The sequence below is a fragment of the Podarcis vaucheri genome (genome assembly GCF_965113315.1).
Source record: "Podarcis vaucheri genome assembly, chromosome: 2".
Taxonomy (NCBI): Eukaryota; Metazoa; Chordata; class Lepidosauria; order Squamata; family Lacertidae; genus Podarcis; species Podarcis vaucheri.
The window spans coordinates 132,763,731-132,778,010 of NC_138760.1; the positions used below are offsets into that span (position 1 = coordinate 132,763,731).

General features: G+C 44.7%; 1 protein-coding gene across 1 annotated transcript in view; it reads right to left on the reverse strand.

Moving 5' to 3' along the window:
• The window catches only part of COL11A2 (collagen type XI alpha 2 chain), a 114,935-nt gene that overhangs the window by 50,971 nt on the left and 49,684 nt on the right, over positions 1-14,280 (reverse strand). The window contains exons 15-20 of the mRNA XM_082211213.1: positions 13,564-13,617; positions 12,687-12,740; positions 9,419-9,472; positions 9,170-9,223; positions 4,437-4,490; positions 484-528 (exon numbers count right to left, since the gene is read on the reverse strand). Coding sequence (XP_082067339.1) covers positions 484-528; positions 4,437-4,490; positions 9,170-9,223; positions 9,419-9,472; positions 12,687-12,740; positions 13,564-13,617 — 315 coding nt within the window. The remainder of the gene's footprint in view (positions 1-483; positions 529-4,436; positions 4,491-9,169; positions 9,224-9,418; positions 9,473-12,686; positions 12,741-13,563; positions 13,618-14,280) is intronic.

Consider the following 14,280-nt stretch of genomic DNA (forward strand, 5'->3'; position numbering starts at 1 on the left):
CCACCTTTATTTTAAGGGTGGGTGGGGCTTCCGGGGAAGAGGGAGGGGCTTAAGGCCTTGTTGGCAGGAAGCCATTTGCACACCCATTTGCGTTTATATGAATTTTGTTGGATCCTGACGCTTGGACTGCCATTCCTAAATATTTATAGTTCGAGACTTGTTCTAAATTTTGGCCTTGAAGTTTCCAATTTCTGAGCTTTGGTTTCCCCCCCAAAAGCAATAATTATCCTCTGATAGTTTATTTCGAAGCATTCCCTCTCACAGTAGGCAGCTAATGGGGCTGCGATCCAGCTGTCAGGAGGACTGTACCACTTCGGATGGGAGGCGAGGACTCGCCACTTTAGGGGCGAGAGGTCTCTGCCTTCCCTTGTCACCCTCGGCCGTTGCTTGGGAGGACGTGGCCCCCGCCATTGGGATATACCAATAGGGCCCCCAGACTTGGCCAGACCCCAAGATCCCTTGCAGGAACGGGACCATACGCACCGGTTCTCCAGGAAGCCCACGTTGGCCGACCTCTCCGTCGTCTCCCTGCAACGGGGGGGGGGGGAGAGACAGAGTCACAAAGGAGTTCAGGGAACAACAGGGTCTCTGTGCATGTGCAGAATTCATCTCAGGGAACGCTGCCTCCACCCCTCCACCAAAAAACATTCCTGTGTATGCGTAAAGGCTCTCAACCCCCCCACCCCCCCGCCAGACAATCTCAACTCCTGCTGTTTTTGAATGGGCAGGTTGAAAAATAATGCATATACTTGGTTTTTAATGTCTGGTGTTTTTTGATGCTTTCATATTAGTTGAAAGCCACAATTATCATCATCATCATCATTTTGGAACATGGAAAGAGCCTATCTTTGGCAAACTGATAACACCGATAGTATTTACTTGGACTTTTTCATTTGAACCCAGGTACAACCGGACTCATTCTGGGTGTTGTTGTTGTTTTTTTAAAGATATTTATTGAAATTTTCAAAATATTACAAAATTTAAAAAGAAAAAAGAAAAATACAAAATAAAAATAGTTAAAAACAATTCGCTCTTTCAGTGACTTATCTTTCATTTGCTTATTTCCCGGACCTCCTCACGCCTCCCTTTTCTGTATTCCTGTTCAGATAGTTAGTTCAGCAAATCCCTCCCCTCTTTGTTTATCCTGGTCTTCAATCTTAAAATATTGTAACATTGGATTTTTACCTATTAATCGTCCATTTTTCGTATTCTCTTATAACATTACAGCTATAGACCACTTAGTTTCTATCCAACATCATTCTAACATTCATTAATTTTACAATATTTCTGTAAATAGTCTTTAAACTTTTTCCAATCTTCTTCCACTTCTTCTCCCTGGTTTTCTTTCTCACCTGTTGATCTTTGCTTGGGGTTACAAGTGTTCCCTCTGTTATAGATACGTTATAAGAGGGTTTTATATATATATATATATATATATGCAGGTTTTGGTGTCTTCGGGTGTCTTCCCGTGTAAGAGTCGGGGTGTCTGTGCGACGTTTCGACGAGGTCTCACTCGTCATCTTCAGGCTGGTGCTTTCGGCTTCTTGTTACTGGAACAGCTCTGTTCCAGTAACAAGAAGCCGAAAGCACCAGCCTGAAGATGACGAGTGAGACCTCGTCGAAACGTCGCACAGACACCCCGACTCTTACACGGGAAGACACCCGAAGACACCAAAACCTGCATTCTTGTACCCGTGAAAATCTACGAAAGCATATATATATATATATATATATATATATATATATATATATATATTTGCTTTCGTAGATTTTCACGGGTACAGGAATGCAGGTTTTGGTGTCTTCGGGTGTCTTCCCGTGTTGTATCTCTCTTCACTCAAGTGCCCATTAATGAAGCCTTGACAGCCATTCAAAACAAATACAACCCCCCCAAATACATCCTGGACCTGACCAACCACTGCCTAACCAACACGTACTTCATCCACAATGGACAAAGATACAAACAGATAGAAGGAGCACCTATGGGATCACCCCTCTCACCGGTCATCGCAAATTTGTACATGGAACACTTTGAAACCAATGCTTTAGACAAGTCAGAACACAAACCCAAACTTTGGCTCAGATATGTTGACGACACCTTTGTAATTTGGCCACACGGGAAAGAAAAACTAGATAGCTTCCTCACACATCTCAACAGCCTACACCCCAAAATACAATTCACTATGGAAATAGAAGACAACAACCAACTCCCCTTTCTTGACGTCCTAATCTACAAAAAACCTGATGGCTCCCTAGGACACACTATCTACCGGAAAAAAACACACACCAACCGCTACTTACATGCACAATCACACCACCACCCTGCACAAATAAACTCCGTAGCCAAGACTCTCATCTCCAGAACCAAACGCCTGGCTGACAAAGACCACTTGACAACTGAGTTACAGAATCTCTCAAATGTGTTAATCGCCAATGGATACCAGAAAAACAGGGTTACTAAGCTAATCCAAAAAGAAACACCCCCCAAAAACCAAGACACAGAAGAAAACAATGGCATGGCCCTCCTTCCTTATATCAAGGGCACTACAGACAAAATCAGCAAAATCCTCCATAAACACAATATCAAAACAGCCTTCTGCACCAACCAAAAAATAGCCAATATCCTCAGAAACCCAAAAGACAAAATCCAGCTGGAAAACCAAGGGGTCTATGAAATACCCTGCAAAGTCTGCCCAGCCACGTACATTGGACAAACAAACAGACGAATAAATGCACGTATCGCAGAACACAAGAATGCCGTCAAAAAAGAAGAAAAAACTTCCTCTCTTTTCCAACACATGAAAGAAACAGGACACGAAATTAATTTTGCAGATTCCAAATTGCTCTTTAACATGGAACATCACCACAAGAGAATAATCATGGAAGCCATCGAGATAGAGAAACACCCTCACAACATGAACAAGCGTGACGACACGTCCCGCCTGCCAGACATCTGGAAATTAGCCCTCCCCACAAAAACCGACACCAGAACCAGAGGCACACAGAACGCCGTCACCAATCAACCACACCAGACCCAAACCCAGACCCTCTCCACAGACATATTACAGACTCCATCCAGTAGCCAAACTATAGTGGCACCTCCGGATGCTGCACCCCCCTGCAATCCCTACACAGATCTGGCTGGCACAAGGCACAAAACCACAGCTCGCCCCTATACACGAAGCCAAGCCAGAGCACAACTAAATGCAGCACAGCCATCTTCTCAGAAAAACTCTTCACAAGCTCAAGAGGTCAAGACACGAAAGCTTTAGCAACTAATCTACACTTAATGACCCACCCAGTGGTATTCAGAATATCACTCATGAAATCACCCAAGATATCCCTCAAGTAATTAAGGAACAAAAGAAGAAGAGGCACACTAATCTAGGAACTTCCTCTCTGCCCAGAACGTTGGAGGCTATACACCACACCCCTCAACAGTATTTATAGGAACTCAAACACCAGATTCTGCTCTGTTCCAGTAACAAGAAGCCGAAAGCACCAGCCTGAAGATGACGAGTGAGACCTCGTCGAAACGTCGCACAGACACCCCGACTCTTACACGGGAAGACACCCGAAGACACCAAAACCTGCATATATATATATATATATATATATATATATATATATATAAATGCAAAGAGATGAAGTCAAAGGGCCTCTGTAAGTCAGCATCTTGTCCTCACAGTGCCTGTGGGAAATTGGCAATCAGGATTCCAACCCCTCTCCCTTCCTGTGGTTGCCAGCAGCTGGGATCCAGAAGCCTCGTGCCTCCAGCCATGAACAGCCCTTTCCCCCTCTAGGAATTTCTCTCATCCCCTTGTAAAGCCATCCAACTTTGGCGGCCATCATGGGGGAGGGAGTTCCGTAGGTTAACCTGCGTGAATGTGGACTTTTGAAATCCATCCTCAACAACGAGGAGAAGCAGGACTAAGATGTGGAGATATCCTTCAGAGATCCAGACCGTGGGGCGCTCCGAAAAATTAATAATAATAACTTGGACTATAATTTGATTTTTTTATTTTAGTTTTTTTATTTCAATTGGAGTACTATGATTGGATGTATTAACTGGATGTTTTTTTATTGGGAAATCAACAAAAATGACTTTTTTAAAAAAAGAACTCCATCCTGAATCTTCTCACATTCCGCTTCCCCGAATGTCCACCGGTTCGAGTGTTAAGAGAGAGGGAAATGAACTTTCTCCCTTCCATGCATAATTTCGTAAATTTCTACCACGCCTTCTCCTCTTCCAGGCTTTTTCTCCAAGATGAGAAGCTCCAAACTTGGCAACCTCACAGGGGTCTTGCTCCGCCCCCTAGAATATTTCTGCTTTTTTCTACGCCCTCTTGACGGACGGACCTCTGGAGGATCAAACCCCACTGTATGTTCCCTGCACCCCAAATCCCCCTCTCTTTGCACCCGCGGCCAGTACTCACCCTCTCGCCATCTTCCCCGGGGGGACCAGGAACACCTTGAGATCCAGAGTCACCCTAGTGTGGGGTGAGAGAGAGGCACACTGATCAGAAGAGACACAGAAGAGCAGACCCCCTGCACGAGGCCCCGCCTCCTTCACCCAAGGGATTCTGGGAACAGTAGTTTGTTGGGAATCTGAATACGTGCAGCTCTTCACACAGAGTCAATTACGGTTTGGCCGACAGCCAAGGCAATGTGAAGGAGTAAGTCTGCCTGGTGATACAGAGGCATGGAGACAGCTCCATGATTGGTCAAGGTCTCTCACGGGAATAATGTTTAATGGTCTACTAACTGGAAGGTGTGCTAGCACGAGTTTGAGAGTAGGAGCTGGAGGTTGAGAGTTGTGAGTTGTGTATGAGAGAGCTAGCTAAAGATCCGTGTTCTGTTCCTTTAAATAGTCCACAGTATATAATAAACACCTAACTACATGTTCCTGGTTCCTGTCTGCAGCCAAGTTGCCAATTGCTTTCATGAACTCTGCGTTTACTCTGCTAGGTCTGGTTAAGGCCCTGCAACTAGTCAGAAAGTTGCAAAACACCAATAGGTTTTGCCAATAGGTTATGGGCCCAGGACACTTCCAATGGGGTCAGGAAACCCGAGCTCCTCTGGGCTCTGTCTGGGCCTCCAGAGGGATGAGATGCAGAAGTTCAACAGGTGCATTCAGTGAGGGTGGAAGGATTCACCTGTTGAACGTCCGGCTGCCAGGGAGCGGTAAGAAAGTACCAAGGAAAGCCTAAATAATTTGTTGTTGTGGTGGTTGTTAAGAGCCCAGTGGCAGCAGGATCATGCCCAAGAAGAGGGCGCATCTAGTCTAGGATCTTGTCCTCACAGTGGTCAACCAGGTGCCTATTATGGGATGCAGCAATTCTCCCCACCTGTGATTCTCAGCCATGATATCCAGAGGCATTTGGAAGGAAAACATAGCCATTGTGGATAGTAGCCATTATTTTATTTTAATCCAATGAATAATAAACTGGGAACCAAAAGTTGCTTGTTTGTTTGTTTATTAAAAAGTTGAATTAATTTAAATTAATGCCCCCAGGGGTGGGGGAAGAAATTTGATTTTGTTTACAATTTAATGGGAAGCTGCCTAATTTGCACTCCTTGGAACGATGCCCAAACCAAAACAGAATCACTCATTCGAAATTTGCACTTTTTCCGAAATTCTTGATGCAATTCTCTACCCAGATGATATTTACAAAAATGTACATACTAGAGGGTATAAGAATGTTTGTAAAAAAAAGGCATCTATTAGTGAAATATAACACACACAAACGTGTTAAACTATAAAATATTATTCAAGGCGGTTATGAGAGGGCTGTTTGTCCAACAAAACTCAATAAAAAAGAAAGGAAAGGGAAAAAAATAAAAGAGAAAATTTAGATGCAATTCTAGAAAAAGAGAAAGAATGAGCAAAAAAACCTAACAAAGAAACAGTAAAATAGGCAATTAGGTTGTTGCAAACACAATATTCAATCGTTATTAATGAAGAAATAGGATGGAAAATTAAAAGATGCAAACAAAAATATTTTGAGCATGCCAATAAGTCAGGAAAATTATTGGCATGGCAAATAAGCAAAAATGAAGGCAAATGGCAAGAAAACAGAAAAACCAAAAGAAATTAGGGAAGCCTTTGTCAAGTACTTTGCTGATTTATACAAAAAGGGGACAGAAAAGATACCAAAGATAGAGGAATATCTTAAAAAGAGTAATTTACAAAAAATAAAAAACAGATAAGTTAGCAGTATTAAATGAAGAAATAACAGGGCAAGAGGTCTTAAATGCAATAAGTTAAGCAAAAGTTGGGAAATCACCTGGACCGGATGGGCTATCAGCTAAGAAACTGAGTGAACAGCTTGTGAACCCTCTGATGAATGAAATTCTAAAAATAGGGAAGGTTCCAGAGACATGGAAAGAAGGATATATAACACTAATTCCAAAACAAGAGTCAGATTTGATGTCAGTTAAACAGATTAAAAAAGGCTTTAGAGGAATATATTAATAAAGACCAAGCAAGGTTTCTGCCAGGTAGACAATGAAAAGATAATATAATAAAAATTTTGAATATAATAGAATACCTGGAAGTTAGAAATGAAAAACAAGCGGCCCTAATGTTTATAGACGCAGAGAAAGCCTTTGATAATATCTCTTGGGACTTTATGAAAAAAGTCCTAGAAGAGATGGAATTTGGAGAAAAATATAGGAGGGAAGTCCAAGCTATTTACTCAGAACAAAGAGCAAAACTAATTGTAAATCAAGTGATAACAAAACAGTGTGAGATTCAGAAAGGAACAAGACAAGGATGCCCGTTTTCACCACTTTTATTTATTATGGTCCTGGAAGTTTTAGCAAGGAATATTAGAGAGGATAAAGAAATAGTAGGTATTAGGAAAAGTAAATATGAATACAAATTAAAAGTTTTTGCGGATGATTTAGTAATCACTTTAGAAGAACCAAAGATATCTCTCCCAAAGGTAATAGAAAAAAATACAGGGGTTTGGTCAAGTAGCAGGATTTAAACTTGACAAGAAGAAAACTAAGCTACTTAAAAATCAAAAAGAAGAAGAAGAGAACTATCCCAAGAGTTAGGAATTGAAATTCATAAAAAAGTTAAGTACCTACGAATATGGTTAACAACAAGAAACATAAATGTATATAAAGATAATTATGAGAACATGTGAAATTAAATTAAAAGAAATCTAGAAATCTGGGGAAGGATGAATATTTCCATGTTAGAGAAAACTGAAGCAATAAAGATGAGTGCTTTGCCAAAGATACTATTTCTATTTCAGATGATCCTGGTGATAAATAACAAAATATCCTTCAAAAAATGGCAAAAAGATATTTCAAAATTTTATCTGGAATGGGAAAAGACCAAGGATAAAACATAAGATACTAACAGACTTAAGAGATAGAGAAGGCTTTTCCCTCCCAGATTTGAAATTGTATTTTGAAGCGGCATGTCTTGTTTGGGTAAGGGATTGGATAAAATTAGGAAAAGAAGAAGAGTTAGAATTAGAAGGACAAGACAATAGATTTGGCTGGCACTCATATTTATGGTATGGGAAAGGGAAAATGCATAAAGGTTTTTCAAATCATATAATAAGAAAGTCATTAATAAGAGTCTGGGGAAAATATAAAGATCTGTTAGAGTGGAAAACACCATGGTGGCTGTCACCTACTGAAGTATTTTCACTTAAGTCGACCAAAAAAGTAAGCTGGTTGACATACAGAGAGTTATTAGCAGAAGAAGAAGGTAAACTCAAATTAAGAGAGTATGATGAGCTGAAATACTATTTACAAAGTTGGTTACACCATAGGCAATTAAATGAAATTTTTAAGGAAGACAATAAAAAGGGGTTTAGATATACAATCTCCAGATTTCAAAAAGAAATAGTGGAAGAGAATCTTAAAGCATATAGTATTTTATTAGAGTGGGAAACCAAGGATGAAGAGGCTAAATCAGTTATGATTAAATGGGCTCAGGATGTGGGACACAAGATCCAACTTGAAAGTTGGGACAAATTACGGAAAGTGGATATAAAATTCACAGATTGCTTACTATTAAGAGAGAATTACATGAAAATGATGTATAGATGGTATATCACACCAGTGAAAATGGCAAAGATGTTTAGGAAAGAAAATAACAGATGTTGGAGATGTAAGGAAAATTTTGCCATATGTGGTGGGAATGCAGACGCCTTAAAAATATTGGGAAATGATATACAATGAATTGGGGAAAAAATGTTTAAAATGAATTTTGTCAAACACCCAGAAGCCTTTTTGTTAGGTATCTCAAATCAAGAGCTACCAAAAGAAAAATGGACATTATTTATGTATGCTACAACAGCGGCAAGAATCTTGATTGCACAATATTGGAAGATGGAAGACATACCATCAAAGGAACAATGGCAAGAAAAGCGGATGAACTCTGCAGAATTGGCTAAGCTAACAGACAAACTACGAGAGAAGAAGGACAAAAGGGACTTCAAAAGAGTCTGGGAACCGTTTACAGTCTATTTGCAGAAACAACAGAATGGACTGGATTCACTGGCAGGATTTGAATAAACTTCCACAACTTCATTTGAGTAAAAGATATTTTAGAGAAATAATAAGGGATTTTATTTTTGTGCAGAAAAGCAGGATACGATAAATAAAACTAAATAGCAGAGGGGGTGTTGAGGGAAGTCCAGAGGGAGAATAATTGTAAATGACACAATGAATGAGATTTGTATTATTAATTGTTATAAAATTTAATGAATATTTTAAAAGAATTATTTAAAAAATGAATTAGTTTATGTGGCATTTTTATTTTAAAAATAACCAAGGCGGTTTATGGCAATGGAAACATAGAACTGTATAATAAACGCCAGCCTAAAAAAAATTAACCCCTCTGGAAGGAGGATTCTGCGTATTATCAAATGCCTGCACAGAACTGGCGGAATCGAAACGTTTTTAGCAGGAGTTTTAAAAGTTGGCACAGAGGGCTCCCGCTGAATCTCCAGTGGCAGCGAGTTCCACAGGATTCCCTTGGAGCAAAGCAACTGGAGATGCAAAAGGGGTATTCCAAGGGTTAGAATCACAGCATGGTGGAATTGCAAGGGACCCCCAGGGGTCATCAAGATCCACCCTCCTGCAGTGAGCAATTCAGGTGGGGCTGCCGACCCCCGACTCGCAGACTCCCCGTTTCACTTACCCGGTGTCCTTTCTCCCCCGGGAGGCCTGGAAGCCCATCAAACCCGCGATCGCCCTGCGGAGAGAGAGAAGGGAAAGGTGACCCCCTTCTCACAAGGTCAGGATGGCAAATCCAGAGGGGACGGCGCAAGTCCTCATGAAATCACGTTCCCTGCAGGCCCATTCTCTAGAATGGCAGAACTGTCAGGTTGGAAGGGACCCCAGCGGTCATCTAGCCCAACCTGCTGCAATGCCCAGAGGGTCGCCTTACCTTGATGCCCGTTTCCCCGGGCATCCCCCGGGCACCGTCCGCTCCAGCACGACCCTGTGGGTGGGAGGGAGAGAGGCAGGTTAATGGAGGGAGACAAATCTCATAGCCCCCCTTACAAAGGGGCCCATGGAGAGCCCAGCACCCTGGCCTCACAGCAGCCAAAGAACCCAAAGAATCTAAATAATAATAATAATAATGATAGTAATGATATATATATTTTTTCGTGGGACGTGGGTGACGCTGTGGTCTAAACCACAGAGCCTAGGACTTGCCGATCAGAAGGTTGGCGATTCGAATCCCCGCAATGGGGCGAGATCCCGTTGCTCGGTCCCAGCTCCTGCCAACCTAGCAGTTCGAAAGCACGTCAAAGTGCAAGTAGATAAATAGGTACTGCTCTGGTGGGAAGGTAAACAGCGTTTCCATGCGCTGCTCTGGTTCGCCAGAAGCGGCTTAGTCCTGCTGGGCACATGACCCGGAAGCTGTACGCCGGCTCCCTCGGCCAGTAAAGCGAGATGAGCACCCCAACCCCAGAGTCGGTCACGACGGGGCCTAATGGTCAGGGGTCCCTTTACCTTTACCTTTTAATAGATCTTTATTTATACCCCGCCCTTCCCGGTTCAGGAAACCGGGCTCAGGGCGGCTAACAACAAATTTAAAACACTTAATTGATGCTACAAAAAAAAACGACAGCATAAAATACGGTCTAAAGCGTAAATAACAATAAAATCAAAAATCAATTTAGGGGGGAAATCCATCCACTACCAGGGCTAGCTGGCTAAATTAGTCCTATTCGGGCCAGTGAGGAGCCCAGGGGAGAATTAGCTGTGGGATCCCAGAGCGGGAAATCTTCACAAAAAGGGGAGAGGGAGGGAAGGAAGGGGAATAAAATATCAGGCTAAGTTCAAAGTGAAAGCCAGGCGGACTAGCTCTGTCTTACAGGCCCTGCGGAAGGAAGTGAAATCCTGCAGGGCCCTGGTCTCATGGGACAGAGCATTCCACCAGGTCGGAGCCATCACTGAGAAGGCCCTGGCCCTGGTGGAGGATAGTCTGACTTCCTTAGGGCCCGGGGCCTCTAAACGATGGTTGTTCATGGGCCTTAAGGTTCCTCTGCGGGGCAGACCAGGAGAGGCGGTCCCGTAAATACGAGGGCCCTAAGCCACAAATGGCTTTAAAGGTCAAGACCAGCACCTTAAACCTGACCCAGTACTCCATCGGGAGCCAGTGCAGCTTGAAAAGCACTGGGTGAATCTGCTCCCATGGCAGAGACCCCGTGAGGAGCCTCGCTGCAGCATTCTGCACCCGCTGGAGTTTCTGGGACAGCTTCAAGGGCAGCCCCGCGTAGAGCGAATTACAGTAGTCAAGCCTGGAGGTGACCGTCGCATGGATCACTGTGGCCAGGTCCGGGCGGGAAAGGGAAGGGGCCAACTGCTTGATGCGGCAAAGGTGGAAAAATGTCGCCTTGGCTGTTGCTGTAACCTGCGCCTCCATGGAAAGGGAGCCGTCAAAGATTACACCCAAACTCTTAACGGAAGGCACTGGCACTAATAATAATAATAATAATTTTTTATTTATACCCCGCCCTCCCCAGCCAAGGCCGGGCTCAGAGCGGCTTACAAGCAATAATAAAAACAAGATGAGTGATTACAACTTAAAAACAAAAATAAAATACAACATTAAAATAATGGAACATTAAAATATTAAAATGAAGCCTCATTGCAGGAGAAGGAAAAGAAAAAAGAAAAAAGGGGGGGGGGAGGGAATCAAATTGGCTCCAATCCAAAGGCCATGCGGAACAACTCTGTCTTACAGGCCCTGCGGAAAGAAATCAGATCCTGCAGGGCCCTGGTCTCATGAGGCAGAGCGTTCCACCAAGTTGGGGCCAGTGTTGAAAAGGCCCTGGGCTCTGGTTGAAGCCAATCTAACTTCCTTAGGGCCCGGGACCACTAGGGTGTTGTTATTTATGGACCTTGAGGCTCTCCGTGGGGCATACCAGGCGAGGCGGTCCCATAGGTACGAGGGTCCCAGGCCGTGAAGGGCTTTAAAGGTCAAAAGCAGCACCTTAAATCTGACCCTGTCCTCCACCGGGAGCCAGTGCAACTGGTAAAGCACTGGGTGAATATGCTCCCATGGCAGAGACCCCGTGAGGAGCCTCGCTGCAGCATTCTGCACCCGCTGGAGTTTCTGGGTCAGTTTCAAGGGCAGCCCCGCGTAGAGCGAATTACAGCAGTCAAGCCTGGAGATGACCATCGCATGGATCACTGTGGCCAGGTCGGGGCGGGAAAGGTAAGGGACCAACTGCTTGATGCGGCGAAGGTGGAAAAATGTCGCCTTGGCTGTTGCTGTGACTTGCGCCTCCATGGAAAGGGAGGCGTCAAGGATTACACCCAAACTCTTAACGGAAGGCAATGGCACTAATTGGGCCCCCGCAAGAGAAGGGAGTTGGTCCCTCATCCCCATGCTATCCCGACCCAGCCAGAGGACCTCTGTCTTTGAAGGATTTAGTTTCAATCGGCTCCCACGAAACCATCCAGCCACAGCTTCCAAGCATCTGGTCAGTGTGTTCGGGGCCGAGTTGGTGTGGCCATCCATCAGCAGATAGAGCTGAGTGTCATCAGCATATTGATGACAGCCCAGCCCAAAGCTCCGGATAATCTGGGCAATAGACTATCTCTGGCACTGGAGGCTCCATCAGAACATGAGAAGGCCAAGGGCCCGTCTAGTCCAGAATCCTGTTCTCACAGCGGCCGACTAGACTCCTGTGGGAAACCCGCAATCAGGATTCGAACCAGGAGCCCTCGCCCCTCCTGCCATTTTCCAGAAACTGGGATTCCGAAGCATTCAACTGCCTCTGACCACGATGGCAAAGCACAGCCACGGCGGCTCGGTCCTTCATTAATTTGCCTAACCCTCTTTTAAATCCATCCACGTTGGTGGCCGCCGTCAATGCCCCTTGTGGCAGAGAGTTCCACAGTTTCCACTGCATGAAGAAGCCCTTCCGTTTAATCTGCCCCAAATCTTCCAAAACATCACCTTCTCAAAGGCTCACCCCGCCTAACTTTCAAGCAAATCACTACTGTTATTTTTTACTTTTATTCCGCGACTTTTCAGGACTCCCGGGACCGTAGGATCGCCATGCGGGAACGGGACCCCGGGGCTCATCTAGACCAACCCCACCACAACGCAGGGGTCACAGAGGAGGCAAAAAACGGCAACCTGCCTCCATTAATTAAAAAAATAAAATAAATAAACAACAGAAACAGAAACTTACTCGGCGTCCAGGCTTCCCTGGGGGTCCAGTCAGCCCCTGTGGACCTCGAGGACCCTAAGTGGAGAAAGAGAGCACTGTATTAGGGTGCCCTGTCTTGTCCCCAAACATTGGGGGGGGGAAGAGAGGAAACCCTGGGACTTCATGAAAGAGGGGTGGGGAATTGGGTAGGGGTCCCATCCCCCCGCCAGATGTCTGTTGCATTTGAGGTCTGTAGCAGCTGGTAGATTTTTAGGGGGGGGAGGAATCTGAGCTGGGGGGGGCAGCAGCCAAATGACCCCAAGAACATGGAGATGACGGCAGTTTGCTACTTTCTGCTGGTTTTTGGAATATCACATCCCCTCCAACATTTCTCCCATGGAAACAGGGGTGTCCTAAGGAAATGTGGGAGATTCTGGGGTCAAATCAGAAATCGGGACTGTCCCTGGGAAATAGGGTCACTTGGGGGGGTCTGATATGCCTGGCTGAAGGACCCGGGAACAAATCAGCAAAAGCCCAGCTCGTACGCAGGTCCTCTGGGGTGGTGTGCAATGGGTCTGTGTGAGCAGAACACCAGAGTTGGGCTCCCCAAGGATCCTCTAGTCTGACCCCTTGCAATGCGGGAATCTCAGCTCAAGCAGGTCCAATAAAACACAACTTATATTGTACTTGGGACGTTCGGCTCATGTTTTAGTTGTTTCCTAAATGTCTTTGCAATTGTTTTACTGACGATTTCCTCGCCATCTCGTACGATTCACGTGGAGCTTGCGATGTTCCGATGCGCGGCTGTTACGTCTTGTTTGCCAGACGACGCAGTTGTGCTAAAGGGGGGTTTTGGGGGGAGAGGAGAGACTGGGGCGCTGGCAGGGGGCTCCCAGGTCAGGCTGGGAAGTCAGCTTACCTGGGGACCAAAGTCTCCGTGCTCTCCCTTCACGCCGTTGCTGCCAGGTTGACCCTAGAAGACAGAGGAAAGACATTCTTAGCTCTGAAGGGCTGCGCATTTCATCTGGCTCGCTACGGCGATTATTTATCCATTTGGGCTGCCCTTGGGGAGATAAAGCAACTAACAAATTCAAATTGGCTGTGTTTGTATCCCAGCTTTTCCTCCAAAGAGATTGAGGTGGCGGACTCTGTATCAGAGGTTTCCAAACCGTGTGTCTTGACACACTACTGTTTTGGCTGCAGTGTGTCGGTGAGCCGTGCAAATCCTCCCCAAGCTCCTCCCGGGGCTGGAAAGGGATTAGTTTAAACTCTGGTTTGCTAGTAAAACTGAATTCCTGTGTCGCGAAGAGATGCAAAACTGAATTACTGTGTTGTGAAATGATGCGAAACTGAATTACTGTGTTGCGAAATGACGCAAAACCGAATTACTATGTCACGAAGTGATGCAAAACTGAATTACTGTGCTGCAAAATGTTACAAAACTGAATTACTGTGCCACAAAGTGGCGCAAAACTGAATTACTGTGTTGTGAAATGATGCAAAACTGAATTACTGTGTCACGAAGACATGCAAAACTGAATTACCGTGCCACAAAATGACGCAAAACCAAATTACTATGTGGCGAAATGATGCGAAACTGAATTACTGTGTCGCGAAGTGATGCACGTCACCAACA